Here is a 22483-nt window from a genome sequence, read left to right as displayed (position 1 = left end):
CCGCAGGTGAGTAGGTGACAGGTTCCCTTTAATGATTGATCTTTGAAGTTAGAGTTCCTGCTCTTCCTCTGGATCGTATCGGACTGCCCCGCAGGTGAGTAGGTGACAGGTTCCCTTTAATGTCTCATCTCTGAAATCAGATCTCCTGCCCCTCCTCCCAACTCATTACATGCAATGATATTGACATTGTGGAGTATATCTGCAGCCGCATACCCCTCCTCTCCCTCTCTTTCCTCTCCTTTATTTCATTTACAGAGAGGCTGCCAGCAGAAAAGGGAAACTGTAGGTTGTAAGAGGAGATGAGACCGACACCTGGTGAGATAAATTACATGTTCTCCTGGAGGTTCTTATTGACAATTTAAATAGAAGGAACCCCAAAATAGGTGACGGCCGACACAATACCTAGGGGACTGGGCAGCCCCTCCAGTACAGCTGGACAGCTTATAGTTCACTGCTTTCTACTTACTTGGACTTTTTATGCTTCTTTTCTTCAGAGCTGCTGCTGCCTGAAAACGAAATGGAATATATGAGATAAATTAGACAAATAATAAATAAATAAATAATAATAAATATAATAAATAAATATATATATATATATATATATATATATATAAAATAAATAATAAATAATAAATTATAAATATATAATAAATAAATAAAAATAAATAAATAATAAAAAAATAAATAAATAATAAATTATAAATAGATATAAAATAAATAATAATAAATAAATAAATAATCCCACTTCTTCTGAAACAAGATTATCGACTAAATGACCCATTCTTTTATCTCTGAAGATTCGACTAAGATAAGTGATCGCCCACACAATGCGGCGTCCATCGATAAGTCAGGACCCGCCATTGGAGCTGGTTTATACTCACTTGATTTATTTTTGTATTTTCCTTTATTTTCTGAAATTGAAATGTAAAATGTTGAGATAAAGTTAGAAATCCCCAAATTCACTACATATAGAATATATCTATCATTGCATTGTGCCAAACGACAAGCCCAGACCCCCTCATCTCATATAGTCTGCTACATCAGCCTCAAGGTTCCAGATGTTCCATCCATGGAAAGTTTACTTTGTAAGAGAGAATGGCACTCACCCGATTTTTGCTGTGCAGGAAATAATTTTATTCACGCTTGGAAGTTACATGTTTTGGGCGGGCAGGAGGGGAGGGGGCGCTAGACACGTCCGACGACGGCCGTTTCGCACTTACAAAGCACTTTGTAAGTGCGAAACGGCCGTCGTCGGACGTGTCTAGCGCCCCCTCCCCTCCTGCCCGCCCAACACATGTAACTTCCAAGCGTGAATAAAATTGTTTCCTGCACAGCAAAAATCGGGTGAGTGCCATTCTCTCTTACAAAGTAAATGATACATTGTCTTCACACTAATGTGCACCCCTGAGCTGCATTGATTCATGCTATTGTGGAAAAGGACTTTTTGTGAGAAAAAGGCATAAACAGTGCTGAGTAGTGCCCCGGACCCTTCTACATATATTGAAGTTCACCATCCATGGATAGATTTGCCTTTTTTATGATCGTGAACTATCATGACTATGTGACTCCCGGCACCGCACACAGTCTATAGATATGACGGGAGCCCCGGCCGGAGTGGTTGGCTTATACTTACCTTTATTTTGTGTTTTTCTTCAGAGCTGCTGCTGCTCCCTGGAAATGAAATTGTAGATGGTGAGATAAAATTATAATGACCAAGTTTAGTATAACAGAATATATGGATTACAAGGAGACTTGAGGCTCCGAATGGTGCTACTAACACCTAGTCTCTTTTTCACCACCCCCTTTCTTCAGCTCTTCCCTCGGTACCCTACCGGTCCCATGCTGCCGTCTTGTGATCCCAACTTCTGACTGTTCGGTAGTCAGAGGTAACAGTCACCAGCTCTCAATACTAGTCTATGAGAGCCAGAACAAGACCTTCATAGACTTGCAATGCTCACTCCAGCAAATACTGGAGAGATTCAGCAGGTCACAAACTGCTGGAGACCAACTGGACAGGTGTACACCCTGCCGGTTCTACTTTGTGTTTCTAAACCAGTATCCTCCTCACTCTCACCCAGCTGAACCTCAATGCATGTTCTGATGTCATGGCTCAAGTGATTGAGTGGAGCAACACACATTCTGACATCATGATGTCAAAACTGGAGGAAAAGAGTAAGGACAAGACCAGCACAAGAGTGAAAGCAGATGAGACAGGAGCCAGTGTGGAAGCAGATGAGACCGACACCAGTGTGGAAGCAGATGAGACCAGTGCCGGTGTGGAAGCAGATGAGACCGACACCAGTGTGGAACCAGAAAAGACAAGTTTGGAAGTAGATGAGACCAATGCCGGTGTGGGAGCAGATGAGACCGACGCCGATATGGAAGCAGATGAGATTGGTGCCGGTGTGGAAGCAGATGAGACCGGTGCCGGTGTGGAAGCAGATGAGACCAGTGCCAATGTGGAAGCAGATGAGACCAGTGCGAGTGTGGAAGCAGATGAGACCGCTGCCAATGTGGAAGCAGATGAGACCAGTGCGAGTGTGGAAGCAGATGAGACCAGTGCGAGTGTGGAAGCAGATGAGATTGGTGCAGGTGTGGAAGCAGATGAGACAGTGCCGGTGTGGAAGGAGATGAGACTAGCACTAGTGTGGAAGCAGATGAAACCAGTGCCGGTGTGGAAGCAGATGAGACCAGTGCCGGTGTGGAAGGAGATGAGACCAGTGCCGGTGTGGAAGCAGATGAGACTAGCACTAGTGTGGAAGCAGATGAGACCAGTGCCGGTGTGGAAGCAGATGAGACTAGCACTAGTGTGGAAGCAGATGAGACCAGTGCCGATGTGGAAGCAAATGAGACCAGTGCCGGTGTGGAAGCAGATGAGACTGGCACCGGTGTGGAAGCAGATGAGACTGGTGCCAGTGTTGAAGCCGATGAGAGCAGATGAGACCGGCAAAAATGTGGAAGCAGATGAGACCAGTTCCGGTGTGGAAGCAGATGAGACCAGTGTCGGTGTGGAAGCAGATGAGAGCAGCATTGGTGTGGAAGCAGATGAGAGCAGTGTCAGTGTGGAAGCAGAAGAGATTAGCACTAGTGTGGAAGCAGATGAGACCAGAGCTGGTGTGGAAGCAGATGAGACTAGCACTAGTGTGGAAGCAGATGAGACCAGTGCCGGTGTGGAAGCAGATGAGACTAGCACTAGTGTGGAAGCAGATGAGACCAGTGCCGGTGTGGAAGCAGATGAGACTAGCACTAGTGTGGAAGCAGATGAGACCAGTGCCGATGTGGAAGCAAATGAGACCAGTGCCGGTGTGGAAGCAGATGAGACTGGCACCGGTGTGGAAGCAGATGAGACTGGTGCCAGTGTCTAAGCAGATGAGTTCAGATGAGACCGGCAAAAATGTGGAAGCAGATGAGACCAGTGTCGGTGTGGAAGCAGATGAGAGCAGCATTGGTGTGGAAGCAGATGAGAGCAGTGTCAGTGTGGAAGCAGAAGAGATTAGCACTAGTGTGGAAGCAGATGAGACCAGAGCTGGTGTGGAAGCAGATGAGACTAGCACTAGTCAGGAAGCAGATGAGACTAGCACTAGTGTGGAAGCAGATGAGACCAGTGCCGGTGTGGAAGCAGATGGGACCAGTGCCGGTGTGGAAGCAGATGAGACCAGTGCCGGTATGGAAGCAGATATGAGACCAGTGCCTGTGTGGAAGCAGATGAGACCAGTGCCGGTGTGGAAGCAGATGAGACCAGTGCCTGTGTGGAAGCAGATGAGAGCAGCACTAGTGTGGAAGCAGATGAGACCAGTGTCGGTGTGGAAGCAGATGAGACCAGTGCCGGTGTGGAAGCAGATGAGACCAGTGCCGGTATGGAAGCAGATGAGACCAGTGCCGGTGTGGAAGCAAATGAGACCAGTGCCGGTGTGGAAGCAGATGAGACCAATGCCAGTGTGGAAGCAGATGAGACCAGTGCCGGTGTGGAAATAGATGAGACCAGTGCGGTGTGGAAGCAGATGAGAGCAGAACTGGTGTGGAAGCAGATGAGAGCAGTGCCGGTGTGGAAGCAGATGAGACTAGCACTAGTGTGGAAGCAGATGAGACCAGAGCTGGTGTGGAAGCGGATGAGACTAGCACTAGTGTGGAAGCAGATGAGACCAGTGCTTGTATGGAAGCAGATGAGAGCAGTGTCGGTGTGGAAGCAGATGAGACTAGCACTAGTGTGGAAGCAGATGAGACCAGAGCTAGTGTGGAAGCAGATGAGACTAGCACTAGTGTGGAAGCAGATGAGACCAGAGCTAGTGTGGAAGCAGATGAGACTAGAGCCGGTGTGGAAGCAGATGAGATCAGAGCTGGTGTGGAAGCAGATGAGACTAGCACTAGTGTGGAAGCAGATGAGACTAGAGCTGGTGTGGAAGCAGATGAGACCAGTGCCGGTGTGGAAGCAGATGAGACTAGCACTAGTGTGGAAGCAGATGAGACCAGAGCTAGTGTGGAAGCAGATGAGACCAGTGCCGGTGTGGAAGCAGATGAGATCAGAGCTGGTGTGGAAGCAGATGAGACTAGCACTAGTGTGGAAGCAGATGAGACCAGAGCTGGTGTGGAAGCAGATGAGACCAGAGCTGGTGTGGAAGCAGATGAGACCAGAGCTGGTGTGGAAGCAGATGAGACCAGAGCTGGTGTGGAAGCAGATGAGACCAGAGTCGGTGTGGAAGCAAATGAGACTAGCACTAGTGTGGAAGCAGATGAGACCAGAGCTGGTGTGGAAGCAGATGAGACCAGAGCTGGTGTGGGAGCAGATGAGACCAGAGCTGGTGTGGAAGCAGATGAGACCAGAGCTGGTGTGGAAGCAGATGAGACCAGAGCTGGTGTGGAAGCAGATGAGACCAGAGCTGGTGTGGAAGCAGATGAGACCAGAGCTGGTGTGGAAGCAGATGAGACCAGAGCTGGTGTGGAAGCAGATGAGACCAGAGCCGGTGTGGAAGCAAATGAGACTAGCACTAGTGTGGAAGCAGATGAGACCAGAGCTGGTGTGGAAGCAGATGAGACCAGAGCTGGTGTGGAAGCAGATGAGACCAGAGCTGGTGTGGAAGCAGATGAGACCAGTACCGGTGTGGAAGCAGATGAGACCAGAGCTGGTGTGGAAGCAGATGAGACCAGAGCTGGTGTGGAAGCAGATGAGACCAGAGCTGGTGTGGAAGCAGATGAGACCAGAGCCGGTGTGGAAGCAAATGAGACTAGCACTAGTGTGGAAGCAGATGAGACCAGAGCTGGTGTGGAAGCAGATGAGACCAGAGCTGGTGTGGAAGCAGATGAGACCAGAGCTGGTGTGGAAGCAGATGAGACCAGAGCTGGTGTGGAAGCAGATGAGACCAGAGCCGGTGTGGAATCAAATGAGACTAGCACTAGTGTGGAAGCAAATGAGACTAGCACTAGTGTGGAAGCAGATGAGACCAGAGCCGGTGTGGAAGCAGATGAGACCAGTGCCGGTGTAGAAGCAGATGAGACCGGTGCCGGTGTAGAAGCAGATGAGAAGAGCACTGGTGTAGAAGCCAATGGAGTAGCAGCAAAAAGCTGCAATGGCAACAACATGTAACGGGCTGAGTGAGTATGATTTGTAATTATTTTTAACCCCTTCCTGAAATCTCAAGGGGTTTTTCACTTTCAGGAAAGTGGACCTTAAACAAGTCCAAAAATGTCAAATAACAAATACAGATAGTATTATCCCCCCCCCATTCTGGTGCTGACTCCTCAACCGCTCCTCTGCTCTCTGTCTTTTGGATGCAGCTCACATCACCACTGCAGCCAATCACACAGATTAGCAGCTGCAGCTGTCTACCTCCGCAGAGCTGCTGAGCTCAATGATTGGTGGCAGCGGTGGTCTGAGTTTTAGGTCACTATTACAATTACAAATGGAATAAAATAAATTCTTCATAATAATAATATATTTTAAAATTCACGGTCACCAGCAACAAAAATAATTACCTGGCTTGACGGGTGTGACAACGACTGGTTATATGGAGAAAAAATGAAAGATGAGATTACATTCAGGATTTCTTAATCTTTATTGAAAAAAAAATATTTCTAGTCAGTGATGTGACTTTGGATCCACCCTCCCAGTTTTTCCTAAATGTTCTCATCATTTATCTCTCAATTCTAAATCTCTTCATTTCAAGATCTGCTTCATCTTGATATCATGTATAAATGTCACTTTGAAGAGGATGATAAACTGCAGCTTCATACCCCTCCTCTCCCCTTCCTAAAGCGGCTGCTGTATTCCCTGCCTTAACTTTTATGCAAATAATGATAGTCTGTGCTATACCATGTGAATTTATACCTGTAATTATTATGGGGGAGCCCTCTTATGAATCTTTTGTGGCTGATGACATTTTTTGCAATGTATAAAATGATGGCGATTAACTTTTATACAAAGTCAATTCACATCATAATGATTCACTTTTTCTAAATAATAGTAGTAATATTAAAAATAATTACCTGGTTTGGAGGGTGTGACAACCGCTGGTTATATGGAAAAAAAATGAAAGATGAGATTATGTTCAGGTTTTCTTAATCTTTATTAAAAAAAATATATATATTTCTAGCCAGTGATGTGACATCTGTTTTTGGTGTTTTGTAGGTCCAGAGCAGACTTGGTCAGGACGACCAATGTAAAAGGAGGGAGGAGTGTAAGGGGGTGTATGGTTTAGTCGCCCTAGACCCGCAAATCCACTGTGTATGAAATGCAATGTTTAAAGTTTATGCTATGGTGTAATGTGTTTAAATGGCCACTAGGTGTCCACAATGTGTAAGCTGCTTCCCTGGTCCTGGAGGGAGTTAGTGAAGGGGAGGGGTTTAGTTTGAAAAATAACAGTTAAGAAGTCAGTTAGGGTGAGGAGAGTCCCTGAGGGAGAGGAACAGATGGCGTCAATGAAAGACGTGGTGGAGGAAAAACCCCAATAACTAATTTGGGGTTACCTTCTGGGTCTAATCCGGGTGCCAGACATGCAGTGTAGCCCGGGTGGTAGCCATTCCCTAGCGGATATCTAACGAATCCCCTCAGTTAGCGGAAGGTCAGTGGGCTCTTCAAAGAAGAGTAGGTCCTGACTGACCGGAAAGATGGTTGATCCTGCTATGGAGAGTGAAGCTGAAGGAGAGGATGAGGAGCTTAGGGACACCAATGAGAGCCCGAGTACCAAGAAAGTGGGCGACCAGTAAAATGTATGAATTATCCGTTGCTAATGGTAACCCCTTTTAAAAACAAGATTGTGCCCGCCTCAGGCAAAATCAAAGACTGTTTATGAAGTTGACAAGTAGAGCGCCACCGCCAGAGTGCGGCAAAAAAGAGAACTAAAATTGCCGCTTCAGTGTGGGAGAAGAAGCAGGCTCATCATAGGCATCTCCGCAGTGCTGCGGCGCCAAAATGTGACCAGCCCTTGTGTGCATCAAAGAGAGTTGTACAGCCCTGGAGGGTGTGTCCGAGGAACTGTTCCCACCCATTGTTGTGCCTGTTGCACCTGGAGAAGAGGAATTGTTCTGCGTTCCTGAGGGCTGTAGCAGAGGACTGCTGTGAGTACGCCTAATAATGACTGAAGTCTGTGTTGTTTTCCCCCACTGTTTGAGTTGTGCATATCCTGATCCCCTTCGGGACTGCCCCTTTAATTCCTATGGACTGTCATCTGCATCATATAGACTGTGTCCCTTTACCCACGGGCCCATTGGAACTGAGACTCTGCTCACCGGGCAATACTGGGCAATTGAAGGGACTGTTATCTGCAAAAGGAGAAGGGGGAAAACTGAAGACTTGTGGGCTAGTCGGGCCCTGTTGCAACATTTTGTGGACTTGAGGACCCGCCAAGTCTTGATGAAAAGTTTTAAAGGAATTGCCCATGAAGAAGACTCAAACGGAACCTTTGTTCCCTGTGATGTGCTTTTGTTTTAAGGACTGTGACCGGGAAAAATCGACTCTAATGCAACCTGAGCTTCCCATGTGTTTTTATGTTTTTGTGTTTTTAGGTGCTCAGGTGAATAGACTCCCAGATGCGAGCCCCTGGGGACTTGGGCTCTTAACAGGCCCACTGCCCTGATGGGTTGCCATATTGACCCTTGGGTCATGGTAGCAGCTGGACTTTAAAAAAGTGTTTTATGAAAAAAATGTGAAATTTGCAAATGTTCAATTAATGTTGTTATTACAGGTGTTTTGATGGCGAAATATAAAAATGTGATTTAGAGTATTTATGAGGGGGTTAAAATTTTGTGTGCTCTACAATTTATTTTTGGTGTTTCGCAGGTCCAGAGCAGACTTGGTCGGGACGACCAAGGTAAAAGGAGGGAGGAGTGTTAAGGGGGTGTAAGGCTCAGCCGCCCCACACCTATACACCTATACACCTATACAAAGTCAATTCACATCTTATTGATTCACTTTTTCTCAATAATAGTAGTAATAACAAAAATAATTACCTGGTTTGGGGGGTGTGACAACCGCTGGTTATATGGAAAAAAAAATGAAATATGAGATTATGTTCAGGTTTTCGTAATCTTTATTAAAAAAAAAATTTCTAGTCAGTGATGTGACATCTGTTTTTGGTGTTTTGTAGATCCAGAGCAGACTTGATTGGGACGACCAAGGTAAAAGGAGGGAAGAGTGTAAAGGGGTGTAAGGCTTGGCCGCCCCAGACCTGCAAATTTACTGTGTATGAAATGCAAATTTTAAAGTTTATGTTATGACGTAATGTGTTTAAATGGCCACTAGGTAGCCACAATGTGTAAACTCCTTCCCTGGTACTCCTGGGCTAGAGTGAGTTAGTAAAGGGGAGGGGCTTAGTTTGAAAAATAACAATTAAGAAGTCAGTTAGGGTGAGGAGAGTCCCTGAGGGAGAGTAAGAGATTGCGCCTGGTGAAGGAAAAACCCCAATAACTTAATTTGGGGTGACCTTCTGGGACAAGTCTGGGTGCCGGATACACAGTGTGGCCCGGGTGGTGGGCATTCCCTGGCGGATACCTAACGAATTCCCTCAGTCAGTGCAAGGTCAGTTTGCTTTTGAAAGAAGAGTAGGTCCTGACTGACTGGAAAGACGGTTGATTCTGCCCTGGATAGTGAAAGAGGGGTATGCGGGACCCTCAGAACATGGAAGAGTGCAGAGCTGGGACCCCAGGTAATTGACAGGGTTGGACCAGTCTGCTGTGGCAGAGCACTCCCAATAGAAGAAGTACAGTATAGTGCAGAAGCCCACAGAGAAAGAAAGGAACAGACTGTGGGGAACAGATAAAAGAAGTAAAGAGGAAGGATTTTAAGTGACTGCAGCCAATCACACAGATTAGCAGCTCCGGCTGTGAACATCATCAGAGCTGCTGAGCTCAGTGATTGGCGGCAGCGGTGGTCTAAGCTTTAAGTCACTATTAACATTAGAAGTGGATTAAAATAAATAATTCATAATAATAATAATATATTTTAAAATTAACGGTCACTGGCAACAAAAATAATTACCTGGTTTGGCGGGTGCGACAACTGCTGGTTATATGGGAAAAAAATGAAAGATGAGATTACTTTTAGAATTTCGTAATCTTTATTGAAAAAAAATGACTTTTAGCCACTGATGTGACTTTGGATGCCCTAGCTTCTCCTAAATGTATTCACAATTTATTTCTCAATTCTAAATCTCTTAATTTCTAGATCTGCTTCGTCTGGATATCATGTACAAACTCCAGCTTCATACCCCTCCTCTCCCCTTCCTCTCCTTCCTTTCTTCTACTTCCTGTTTTACACAATGTGATGATTTCTTATGAAGATGATTTTATTTTCAAATATTTTCAGCGACATAATTTATGGAACTTTATAGATAACCTATAGCTACATTGTGCCGAATGACAAGAACAACTGTCATGTAGCAATTTTCACATAACTAAGGACTCGAAATGTGAGAACTGAAGATAGGTGACTGCCGACACAATGTGTATTATTTAGTTGAATCAGAGGCCCCACCATAGTAGCTGATATATACTTGCTATAATATGGGGGTTTAGTACAGAGACAATTTTGACGTTTTTCCTCATCCAGATTCACCCTAAAGTGGCTGCTGCATTCCCTGCCTTGGCTTTTATTCAAATAATGATGGTCTGTTCTGTACCATGTGAATTGATACCTGCAGTTATTATGGGGGAGCCTTCTTATGAACCTTCTCTATGGCTGCGATTAACTTTAATATAAAGTCAATTCACATCTTATTTATTCACTTTTTTTTAAAATAATAGTACTAATAGCAAAAATAATTACCAGGTTTGACGGGTGCGACAACTGCTGGTTCTATGGGAAAAAAAGTGAACAATGAGATTACGTTCAGGATTTTTTAATCTTTGTTGAAAAAAAATATTTTTAGTAAATGATGTGACTTTGGATCACCCCAGTTTCTCCTAATTTTCTCATCTAGATCTGCTACATCTAAATATCATGTACCAGTCACAAGATGTCACTTTAAAGAAGGAGACCAATTCCAGCTTCATACCCCTCCTCTCCCCTCCCTCTCCTCTCCTTCCTTTGTTCTATTTCCTGTTTTACACTTTATGTGATGACTTCCTGGGAAAGTGAAGACTCTCATGTAGCCATTTTTACATAGCTAAGGGTTCAAAATGTGAGAACTGTAAAATAGGTGACTGCCGACACATTGTGTATTATATAATTGAATCAGGGGCCCCACCGTAATAGATGATGTATATGTACGTGCTATAATTTTTTTTTTTTTTTACTGTGAGATAAGATGAGAATGACCAAATTTACTACAAACGTAATCACTGATTAAAAGGAGATATGGGTGCGACTTAAGGATGAGCAATTCAGTTCTGAGTCAAATTCGGTGTAGCGCAGACATCCCTGTAGGGATACTGACTTACTCACCGCCCCCGCCGGGTTGCGTTCTCAGCCGCAGCTTTGTGGCCGCCCATGTGATCATTTGCCTCCCTCTCCCCCTGGGGTCTGTGCACCATTTCCCAGAATGAGAGTCACTTTGTGTTTAAGGCACCCTCTCATTAAAGGAGGTGCCTGTACAACATCACTACTTAGTCTGGATGTCTGCTAGATAGTTGTCAGGTCCCATTATCCATGTGTTCGTCACCTGTACCTGCCTTCCCATACCTAGTTGTCCCTGCCGTTCCCACCATATCTGTCCATACCCTCCCGCTTGTCTGCCTTAGTCATCCTGACTGTATCTTTCTATACCTGTGCTCGTACCAGTGTCCTGGGGATCAGCTTCCACAATCCCAATCACTGCCCTGGGAGTGGCTTCTGCCTCACGGTAGACACTTAATTTAGCCCCTCCATCTAAAGGGTAGGCCCGGGTCTTCCTTGTGGTCCAGTGGGTCCACTAACCTTGTTCGCTGCCTCTAAACTGGCTGTGAACATTATATTCGGGCACCATTTTGCTAAATTCTTAGTGGATGGAAAGGGCTTAAAAATAATAGTGACCAACCCCCTGTGGTTACAGTCCCTTACTGGTCCTTTTCATCTCCGTAAGTCCTTACTCTGGCACCAATCTGCTAATTCCTATACACCAGTGGTTTCCAAACTCCAGTCCTCACGAACCCCAACAGGTCATATTTTCAGGATTTCCTTAATATAGCACAGGTGATGCCTTGATAATGATTCCATTAGCTGTTCAATAGTAAGGAAATCCTGAAAACATGACTTGTTGGGGGCCCTGAGGACTGGAGTTTGGGAAACACTGGTCTACACCAAAGCTTTGAGCTCCAGCTAAGCCTCAATACATGTTCTGCCCCGAATGATTGAGTAGTGATATACATGTCCTGACATCATGATGTCAGAAGAACCGGCAAAGAATGACGAGGAGACCAACATCAAGTGCTACCAAGTGGAGAACTGGCGGGGAGCTGTGGTGGAAGAGACAGTTGACGGGCTGGATGAGTATGACTTTTAATTGTTTTTTAACTCCTCATGAGACCGAAATCCATAATAATTATTTTTTTGGTTTGTTATTTTATGCCAGTTTGGATGCATTCAATGGAAATCAAATTTTGTGACCGAATTTTGTAAAATTTACTCATCTGTAGCACACCTGATCTTAGTGCACCCCAGGTATACAAACTGGGTGTCAGATGAATGATCCATTACTCGACCAGGTATCTACATGAGGGTCGATGATTCTACGTGAGTCTAGATTCATTGAATATACATTATAATGTCTAAGCAAGGTCTATTCTCGATTTATATACAATCTCTCCAGTCTATGTATAAAAGGATTACCGGCAATCTTTGTTGGCACCGGAATCGGCACTGGAGCTAAAAGAAGAGAATTCATTCAGGATTGGTTAATTTTTCGATTGATTTACTATTCTGAGTCATGTCAAAGGATTTTCAAATTTTTAAAAAATGGACCCAATCGATTTTCAATAATGTATCATATCATAATGTATTCACCGACCGCTGCTCTAGTCTCTGCCAATGATGGCCGTTATTGGCTCTAGCTATCTACATCAGCAAAGCATATGAGCCCAGTGATTGGCTGCAGCGGTGAAGTTGTCTTTTGTCAAAACACAGGGGTAGGGAGTTGGCAATGGAGTGAGTTAGGGTGAGTATCAATTGGGTTCAGTTTTCAAAAAGTGGAAAAAATAAAACCTTTCGCAGACTTTTTCAGAAATCCCATTTGGAAATTTTGGGAGCCAGATTTGAGGTCTTCATCATGTCCTGGGAACACAATGTCCAGTATCCGATAAGATCGATCATTTGATCCTACACTCAGCTCTCCTAGAAGCCATATCTGAAGTCTATACATCAACAATGAGATATAACAGTATCCGCTTAACCTTAGGAGGTCTCAGGTATCACCGGCTGGGATGCCGGATGACGATGATGGACGTGTTGGTTGTAATTCGTTATTACTTAGTATTTTTCTATTTTCATATGTAAAATAGTTTTTATTTTGGGACATTATTAAGTGTAAATGTGAATTACCTTGTATTTCAGTTGATGGAGCACTTGGGGCTGGAAGAGAAAGTCAAAAATGGTCAAGAGTAAGACAAGTCCAAGAACAAGACACAATGGCTGTGAAATATTGAAGGATAGGACATACACACCTTGTATTCCCGGTGCCACTGACCCATATGCCATATCCTTTGAGTACCCAATAGTTAGGAGACCAAAAGGTGTTATGGGATGTTGCATTATGTTGGAGCTGAAGCCTCCACCATAGTTGTATTCCAACCAGGAATATTCGGATTGAGGGAACGTCTGCCACTTTGCATTTGGTAGAGGTTTTCCATTGAATAAAAATCCAGGCACACTTGAGGTCTTCGCCATAATAATGGTCACGTTATTGTCAAAATTATCCTGTCCAAGGAGGGTGTAAGTAAGGTCGAAGGATTCAATGTCTGGGACTCTGGTCATAAAAGATCCGAAGGGTTTGCCTCGGAAAATTCCACCAGTGCCATAAAGGAAGACCTGGATTTTCTCTGTACTGTGGATGGATAAGGGCTCGGCTGCAGAAACCTTAAACTTCATCACTTTTCTTGCTTCTAGGTTGGTCTTAAGTTTCTTTTCACCTAATTGATACTCAAGACAAGTAGGTTTAGAAGCCATGACGTAAACTACATCGTAATTAGGCTGGAAGGTAAAGCCTGGAACAAAGAAGGAAATTCCCCAATTATCTTCAGGCAGGAGCTGTTCATAGACGTGGTTACAACCTTTGACACCAGGAACACATGAATGGCCACATATGACACCCACAGGGTATTGGGAGGTCACCCTGGTTCCGGAGAGGTCATCTTTACTCTGCAATTGGATGAACTGGAGTGGTTTCAGATCCACGGTCATTGTGTCCCCCTTTTTATAATTCCTCCCGTTGTACTGCACAGCTCCGCTGAGGACCATGGTGACTGTTGTCAAACTTGCATAAGCAATAACACAAAATTCTGCATAGTGTTTGGATGGTCCATCGGTTGGGGTGAATATGTTATATTCAGTTCCCCACTGCTCAACTGGATAAATCAAAGCAACATCTCCGCTGGTTCCTTTGTAGTTTCGGCTCATCACGGTGATGTCAGCCTCGGCTGTAATGATAATGCTTCCTAAATCTGTCCCTGATCCGGAGATCTGACTGGGCTTTGGGTAGTCAAATGTCACTGTTTCTCCTTTCCCAACACTCATAACCTTCTTGAAATCAGAATTATTAGTTAATATCGTTACGGAGGTGGAAGATAAAATCCCAGTAATCAGGATGCTCCACTGAGGACTTGTATTGTCCATTGAGTTCTGCAAAAACACCGTAACGAATTGTCTTCCTTGGGCGGTGATTTTCCTCCAGCCTAAAAATGAAACTTGGAGTTAGATTTACAGTTCGGGGTCAATTTTTTTATAGAATAATATTGTCTTGAATTTAAATCGGTCATTGAAGCCAAGAAAATCTGAAACCAAAGACTTTACTTATCCAAAGTCAACATCTTAGAGGGAAAGTCCACATTGTCCACCTTTGTCTTCGCAACTCCTCCACAACACAAGACATGTAACTAACAACTGATTGCAAGTGCTGGGATCACAGATCTAGTTGGGTGGGTCGTCTACCTGCATATTAGGCCTCAAATTATTATCATGGGAACCAGGGCCCTAATGAGGACCACAAGTAGGACTTAATAGGACAATCATAAATTGGAATAAAAACTATCAAGAACCATAAGGAGAGAGCCGTTCACAGCGTGATGACATGATACTCTTGAACTCTTACGAGAAAACACACTGACTACACTTACTAGCTAATAATTTTGCCATAGAGGTGACAAATGTAATAACTAAATATTTGATTCATTGTTCCATGATGTGGCCAGTTCAACATGAAGAAGACCACGAAACGTGCGTGTTGAGGCACGTTACACTGTGCGGTTGGCCCGCTATGGGTGAGTGTGACATGCCCGCTTTATATCTATTTTCATAAATTATTTGTTTACAATTGTTGTACTTGGTGTCCAATCATTATGCATTACCAAGGCATTGTTTTGCTTGGGACCTCTACTACCATCCAGTGGCACTGAATGGTATTGAAGACTTTACTCTATTTTATGAAATATCTGCATATTATCCCTTGTGATATATGCACATATTTTAAGGGTTTTTCCACTCAATGTTTGTTTTTAGGGATTCGTTTTTGCACTTACATTTTAGGAATTCATTTTTTTCACTTGCATTACATTGATTTAAATTATTTGTAATTTCTATATTCCCTCTTGCTGTTAGATATTAAATAATAAAACGTTTCTACTTTTTGAAATTAGGTTTTTGTGATCTGTTTATTACCAAGTTTCTTATGGCTTTGACTACTTTAGCCCCCTTGTTCTCCTTGCATAGTAAATTTTAAGTTTTGGGGTGTAGTCTTTGACCTAATTGCTAGTATGGTCCCTCTATCTGCCCTCTGACTCATGATAAAACTAGTGATGTGATCAAAATTCAAGCCAAAAAACGATATCAATAAAAACGTCAGCTCACCACTCCAAAAAACAAGACCCTAAACAGGTCCAAAAGTAAAAAAAAAAATATATAAAATAAAAAACTGCAACACAAAACATACAAATTATGTAACTCACACAACCTTGCTTTGATTTAGGATCATTTTTAAATATATTCTTTGCATTCAGAAACATTCGTGCAATTGTTTTTTTAGAAACCTCACCATTTTGCATCTCACTTCCGCCAATTTGGAATGTGCATCTCCCTATAAATAGGAAAGAAAAGTATCAGTAATTCGCGGGTACAAATATTTCCTCCTAATAGCACTCCGTGTGGTCAGAGAGGGTATTACAAGAAAAACTCAATGATTTATACTTTTTTTTACATTTGTACTTTACCTGTCATAGGAAATCCTCCCATTCCATCTGAAATAAGATAGGTTTTTATCGGTTGTATACTTGAACTTCATAAATTATTTTTTTTATAAAAAGATATGTGATTTTTCATTTACAAAGCTAAACTTTTATGGACTTACTGATTTGCATCTGCTGCTGTCCTGCTGTGCCCGGATATCCATTTACTATAAGAGTACAAATTACAGTTTTTTTCTTATTAATTAATAATAGAAAAAATATTACACATGATAATAGAACAAAAGTTACATTTTAAGCATCTCAATGACTTAGACTCTTAGCCGGACTGATAGATAATATATAAACATAAGAAAATAGATTGGAAAATAAATTAATTGAATGTGAGTTAACTGTAGAGACGGTCATGCCAGGATTAAAAACTGCAAGATACAATATAGACGATATGTCAGCATTCCTGAACCTTTTGTGTTCACTATTGCAAATGAGCGAATCAATTAAATTTTGTGTTGAACATTTAGAAATTTATTCAAATTTGAAATTTGACAGTTGCAAATTGACAAAAACGGCTGCTAACATTTACACATTGCACAGCATCACATTAGACAGAGAAAGCTCACATGACCAGGGACAGTATTCACTTTGTTTGGAAGGGTATATTCCACCTGGAAATGCTATCAGAGCCAGTAAAAAAGCCAGGGCAGGGAATGCAGCAGACATTTTTAAGGTGATTAAAGTTAATACTATAGACATTGAAATAGGGAAAGAAAACCATAAAACTGAATAAACTGAACAGATAGTGTGTGACATTTGAAGAATATTCCACCAGGAAATTCTATCAGAGCCAGTATAAAAGCCAGGACAGGGAATGCAGCAGACATTTTTAAGGTGATTAAAGTTAATACTATAGACATTGAAATAGGGAAAGAAAACCATAAAACTGAATAAACTGAACAGATAGTGTGTGACATATGAAGAATATTCCACCAGGAAATGCTATCAGAGCCAGTATAAAAGCCAGGACAGGGAATGCAGCAGACATTTTTAAAGTCATTTAAGCTAATAGTATAGACATAGAAATAGGGAAAGAAAGTCATAAAACTGAATAAATTGAACAGATAGTGTGTGTGACATTTGAAGGGTATAGTACACTAGCAAATGCTATCAGAGCCAGTATAAAAGCCGAGGCAGGGAATGCAGCAGACATTTTTAAGGTGATTTAAGCTGATAATATAGACATAGAAATAGGGAAAGAAAGCCATAAAACTGAATAAACTGAACAGATAGTGTGTGTGACATTTGAAGGGTATAGTCCACAAGCAAATGCTATCAGAGCCAGTATAAAAGCCGAGGCAAGGAATGCAGGAGACCTTTTTAGGGTGATTTAAGCTGTTAGTATATAAATTTGAAGGGTTAATTCCGCCAAGAAATGCTATCAGAGCCAGTATAATAACCGAGGCAGGGAATTCAGCAGACATTTTTAAGGTGATTTAAGCTGATAATATAGACATAGAAATAGGGAATGAAAGCCATAAAACTGAATAAACTGAACAGATAGTGTGTGTGACATTTGAAGGGTATAGTCCACCAGCAAATGCTATCAGAGCCAGTATTAAAGCCGAGGCAGAGAATGCAGCAGACCTTTTTAGGGTAATTTAAGCTGTTAGTATATACATTGAACTAGGGAAAGAAAGCCATAAAACGGAATAAACTGAACAGATAGCATGTGACATTTGAAGGGTTAATTCCGCCAAGAAATGCTATCAGAGCCAGTATAAAAGCCGAGGCAGGGAATTCAGCAGACATTTTTAAGGTGATTTAAGCTGATAATATAAACATAGAAATAGGGAAAGAAAGCCATAAAACTGAATTAACTGAACAGATAGTGTGTGACATTTGAAGGGTTAATTCCAGCAGGAAATGCTATCAGAGCCAGTATAAAAGCCGAGGCAGGGAATGCAGCAGACATTTTTAAGGTGATTTAAGCTGATAGTATAGACATAGAAATAGGGAAAGAAAGCCATAAAACTGAATAACCTGAACAGATAATGTGTGATATTTGAAGCATATATTCCACCAGGAAATGCTATCAGATCCAGTATAAAAGCCAAGGTAGAGAATGCAGCAGACATTTTTAAGGTGATTTAAGCTGATAGTATAGACATAGAAATAGGGAAAGAAAGCCATAAAACTGAATAACCTGAACAGATAATGTGTGATATTTGAAGCGTATATTCCACCAGGAAATGCCATCAGAGCCAGTATAAAAGCCAAGGCAGAGAATGCAGCAGACATTTTTAAAGTAATTTAGGATAGTGACAGATAAGCTGATAGTTTAGACATAGAAATAGGGAAAGAAAGTCATAAAACTGAATAAACTGAACGGATAGTATATGACAGGCCATTTTTGCTAAGACTGTGTTTGCTTTACAAAGTTTGAAAGAGGTTGGATACAGTCCTAGGAAACCTCACAGTGTCATATGGAATAAGAGTAGAGATGAGCAGATCCGTGGAAGTTCATCCATTCTGCTTATTAGTTTTTTTCATATTGTGTTCAAATTAAATGTGATGACTACTCACTGAATCCTTGAGTCGTCCCTATGGCTGCTCCACCAATTCCTTGAAGTCCTCCACCGATTCCTTGAAGTCCTCCACCGATTCCTTGAAGTCCTCCACCAATTCCTTGAAGTCCTCCACCGATTCCTTGAAGTCCTCCACCGATAACTTGAAGTCCTCCACCGATTCCTTGAAGTCCTCCACCGATTCCTTGAAGTATTCCACCTTAAAAATAAATGGCAACCTTAGAACATGATTCGGTGTGTAATACAGTGTTGTCTTATTTATAGTTTTAATTATTCCATCTTTAAACATAAATGGAAACATTACAATATGAATGACTGATACTTCTAATACTTCAGCCACCAAACAGAAACTTCTTTTACAACCATATTTTTCGGATTATAAGATGCACTTTTCCTCCCAAAAATTTGAAAGGAAAATGAAGTGTGTATCTTATAATCTGAATGTAGCTTACCGGGAGATAGTGGACAGGGGTAGCAGGACGCATGGGCAATTGCTGCAGGTGCTGTGCTGCGTCCGCTGTGCTGGGGCTGCAGGCTGCTGTGCTGCAGGCGGCTGTGCTGGGGCTGTGGACTGCTGTGCTGTGGGCGGTGAAGGTGTCAAATAACGGCAACTGGGGTCAGCGAGTGCATAGATAAAGCTCTTGGTTCAAGGTCCCATCTGCACACACGCCGCCTCTGGCCCACTGATCTCCAAGCAGCGAACTTAAGGAAAATGGTGCCCGGAGGTGGCGCATGCGCAGATGAGATCTCAGCTTCTCATTGAGACGATAGCTCAATCTGCGCACGTGCCAACTCCGGACGCCATTTCTTTGCCGACAGCTTCTGGGAAAACTTGCCACACCGCCTGCAGCATCGCCCTAGTCCACCACCGCCCCTGCCTTCTGTGACCCCGCTCCACCACCGCTTCCACCCCGCCCCAGTAAGACACCACCGTATTACAAGACTGCGGGTGGTAAAAGTTTCAAATAATGGCTCCTGGGGTCGGCAAGTGCCCAGATGGAGCTCTTGGCTGAAGATCTCATCTGCACTTGCGCCGCCTCCGACCAATTGATCTCCAGGCAGTGGACTTAAGGAAAATGGCAACTGGAGATGGCGCATGTGCAGATAAGATCTTGGCTTATCATTGAGCTGATAGCTCAATCTGTGCACGTGCCAACTCCGGGCACCATTTCTTTGAAGCCCGCAAAACTGACAGCATATGAGACACCCGCCGCACCTCCCGCAGCATCGCCCTGGTCCACCACCACCCCTGCCTTCTGTGACCACGCTCCACCACCGCTTCCACCCCCCAGTAAGACACCACCGTATTAGAAGACAGACCCCATTTTTTTTCACTTTTCTTTTCTCTAAATTTTGGGTGTGTCTTAAAAATCGAAAAATACAGTATTTTTGTATCTATTACTATTTTTTAAAAATGTATTTCATTCATTAAAGTAAAACAAACTTTTTGAAAAACTTGTAAAACATTTAAATTTAACTCTAAAGATCCTCAGTAATTATTGAGTGCTCATGTTCTTTCCCTTTGGATTTCAAGTGGCCGGAATGTTGACGAGTTGATTAATGTGCAAATGAAGAGTTCTTCAATATATCGAGTTTTGGACTATGCTAACTTTCCTGAGATGATAAGGAATAAAATACCATAATAAAAAATGTCAGCTCATGGTTATTTATTAGGATCGTCTACCATTGTGAAGGTGGTCTGAGCTATAGTTTGTTTGTTTAAACGTAATAAGAATATCTGTGTATGTAAATAATCAAAATATAGATGTAGTCGCATAATTATCTGTCTGCCTATGTAGCAATTGCACAGACCTATTATATAATTCAAAGCTGTATAGTCATGAAGAGGTTACCAAGAATAAGTGAACAGATGTACAAACGATGGAAGTCTTTTAATGATGAGTAAAGGTCTTATCAGTAGTGTTCACACAGAAAGAATGTTTTAACGAACAAAGATGTGTTTCATAACATGCTAAGAGAAATTAAGGAGTGAAATACTCCTTACTCCCTGTTTAGCTTCAAGGCCAAAGTGGCATTTTGTATAATTAAGTTTCTTTCAAAGTACACGAGTCAGTTGATGACGCTGGCTGAATGAGAGAACATGTCTGTGTGTTCATTGTCTGATACATTGATATATTGGCACTGATATACAGCTAATACGGCACTGTCTCTGGATTCCCTGTATAAAGATATCATTAGCAGTCTTCACCCAAAATTCCTCCCTTGACACCATTTCCAGATCTCTCGGAATACATGAATTATCCATTTCCTCTACATTCCATCGGTGATTTAGCCACCGTGTAACGTCATCTCCACTGCTTGTTTGTAATATGTTTACAATTAGGTAAATAATTGACTTTAGATTGTTGCATTTGGTTCTAGATCCAGATCTTTTGGTTCTTAGATTTTACTTTACATTTATGTCACACATTGATTCTCTGACTCTTTATTTTCTACATAATACAGATCTCAATTATTTTTCATGTTTTTTATTGTTACTTAGTGATGAGTGAATTTGTCCAATTTTAAATTCTCAGTTCACTCAAATTTAGCCGGGAAATTTGACTTCCATTAAATAATTTCAATGTGAATCAAATATTCCTTGTTATGTTTTGGTGTCACCGGAACCCTGAAGCCTAATAAATATTGGGTGAAAAAAAATAATGTTCCTATTGTCCTTCATCGGTCATGTGCAAGAGATCTACTGCCTGCTGGAAGCTCCCGAGCATAGAAAATATGCCGGAAATGCAGCACCGGAGGAAAAAAGAAACTGGCCATGTGTCAGAGATCTACTGACTGTTGGGAGCCCTGGAGCATAGAAAATATGCCGGAAATGGAGCACCGGAGGAAAAAAGGAACCGGCCATGTGCCAGAGATCTTTCAGACTGTTGGAATCCCTGGATCATCGAAAATATGCAGGAAATTGAGCACAAAAGGAAAGGAGAGACCAGTCACAGCTTAGCGGTGGGACAGATAAATAAGAATTAAAGGGGTTGTCTACTACTTGGACAATGTAATGCTCGACACTATGTGGCATAGTGTGATGATAGTCACTAGGTGGCACTAGATACTACTTGCGTGCCATGAATGGAGAGGTAGTCAAACAAGCCGGAATCAGGAACCAGGATAACACGACAGGACACAGGGAGCAGGCAGAGACAAGATCAAGATACAGGCCGAGGGTCAGGATCCAGGAGAGTAATGCGGGCGTCACACGGGACGATCTATCATGCGATCACACGAGCGATCATACCTGACCCCGTCGTTTGTGCGTCAAGGGCAATTAGTTGTCCGTGGCGCACAAAGTCGTTAACCCCCGTCACAAGCACTTACCTACCGGGCGACGTCGCTGTGGGCGGCGAACATCCTCTTCCTGAAGGGGGAGGGACGTTCGGCGTCACAGTGACGTCACACGGCAGCTAACCAATAGAATTGGAGGGGCGGAGATGAGCGGGACGTAAACATCCTCCTTCCTTCCGCATTGCCGGCGGAACGCAGGTAAGCTGTGTTCGTCGTTCCCAAGGTGTCACACGGAGCGACGTGTGCTGTCTCGGGAACAATGAACAACTGGAGCACAGAAGGAGGACCGACATTTTGAAAATGAACGACGTGTCAACGAGCAACGATAAGGTGAGTAATTTTGCTCGTTCACAGTCGTTCCGAGGTGTTACACGGTATGATATCTCTGACGATGCCGGATGTGTGTCACCAACGGCGTGACCCCGACGACATATCGCCCGATATATCGTACCGTGTGACGCCCGCATAAGATACAGGGAGCTGGAGGAGATGTGGTCAGGACAAGGTCCGAGGTCAGAAGCCAGGAGATAATGACAAAGTCAAGGTGGTGGGCACAGCAAAGTCAGCTACAGTCCAGGGTCGAAAAGCCAAGATCAGATAACTGAACACAAACAGGAGCCAAGAGCACTTACTGCGGAACCAGGAAATACAACTGGCAACATTCTGGGTGAACATGCTCCCTAATGAAGCAGAGCATCTGAGAAAGCCACTCCGAGCACCAGCATAGTACTCAGTGCTGAGAAACAACCCATCCACAGGAGCTCAAGACAAACAGCAGAGCATCTAAACCTGCAAAACGCTCTGCG

General features: G+C 43.0%; 1 protein-coding gene across 10 annotated transcripts in view; it reads right to left on the bottom strand.

Moving 5' to 3' along the window:
- Positions 1 to 22483, bottom strand: part of LOC142256749 (IgGFc-binding protein-like) — a 135105-nt gene that overhangs the window by 3872 nt on the left and 108750 nt on the right. For 4 of the 10 annotated variants that reach the window (XM_075328612.1, XM_075328620.1, XM_075328621.1 and 1 more), the window contains 15 exons: positions 18376 to 18576; positions 15960 to 16004; positions 15823 to 15849; positions 15648 to 15689; positions 13066 to 14292; positions 12944 to 12973; positions 12236 to 12271; positions 10256 to 10285; positions 9470 to 9493; positions 8443 to 8466; positions 6481 to 6504; positions 5971 to 5994; positions 1634 to 1671; positions 882 to 911; positions 467 to 506 (listed from right to left, as the gene is read on the bottom strand). In XM_075328612.1, coding sequence (XP_075184727.1) covers positions 467 to 506; positions 882 to 911; positions 1634 to 1671; positions 5971 to 5994; positions 6481 to 6504; positions 8443 to 8466; positions 9470 to 9493; positions 10256 to 10285; positions 12236 to 12271; positions 12944 to 12973; positions 13066 to 14292; positions 15648 to 15689; positions 15823 to 15849; positions 15960 to 16004; positions 18376 to 18576 — 1842 coding nt within the window. The remainder of the gene's footprint in view (positions 1 to 466; positions 507 to 881; positions 912 to 1633; positions 1672 to 5970; positions 5995 to 6480; positions 6505 to 8442; positions 8467 to 9469; positions 9494 to 10255; positions 10286 to 12235; positions 12272 to 12943; positions 12974 to 13065; positions 14293 to 15647; positions 15690 to 15822; positions 15850 to 15959; positions 16005 to 18375; positions 18577 to 22483) is intronic. The other 6 variants (XM_075328613.1, XM_075328615.1, XM_075328616.1 and 3 more) reach the window with 6 other exon arrangements.

Source organism: Anomaloglossus baeobatrachus, chromosome 11 (assembly GCF_048569485.1).
Source record: "Anomaloglossus baeobatrachus isolate aAnoBae1 chromosome 11, aAnoBae1.hap1, whole genome shotgun sequence".
Classification (NCBI taxonomy): Eukaryota; Metazoa; Chordata; class Amphibia; order Anura; family Aromobatidae; genus Anomaloglossus; species Anomaloglossus baeobatrachus.
The sequence above is the reverse complement of the archived record's forward strand: the minus strand, read 5'-3'. Positions and strand labels throughout refer to the sequence as shown.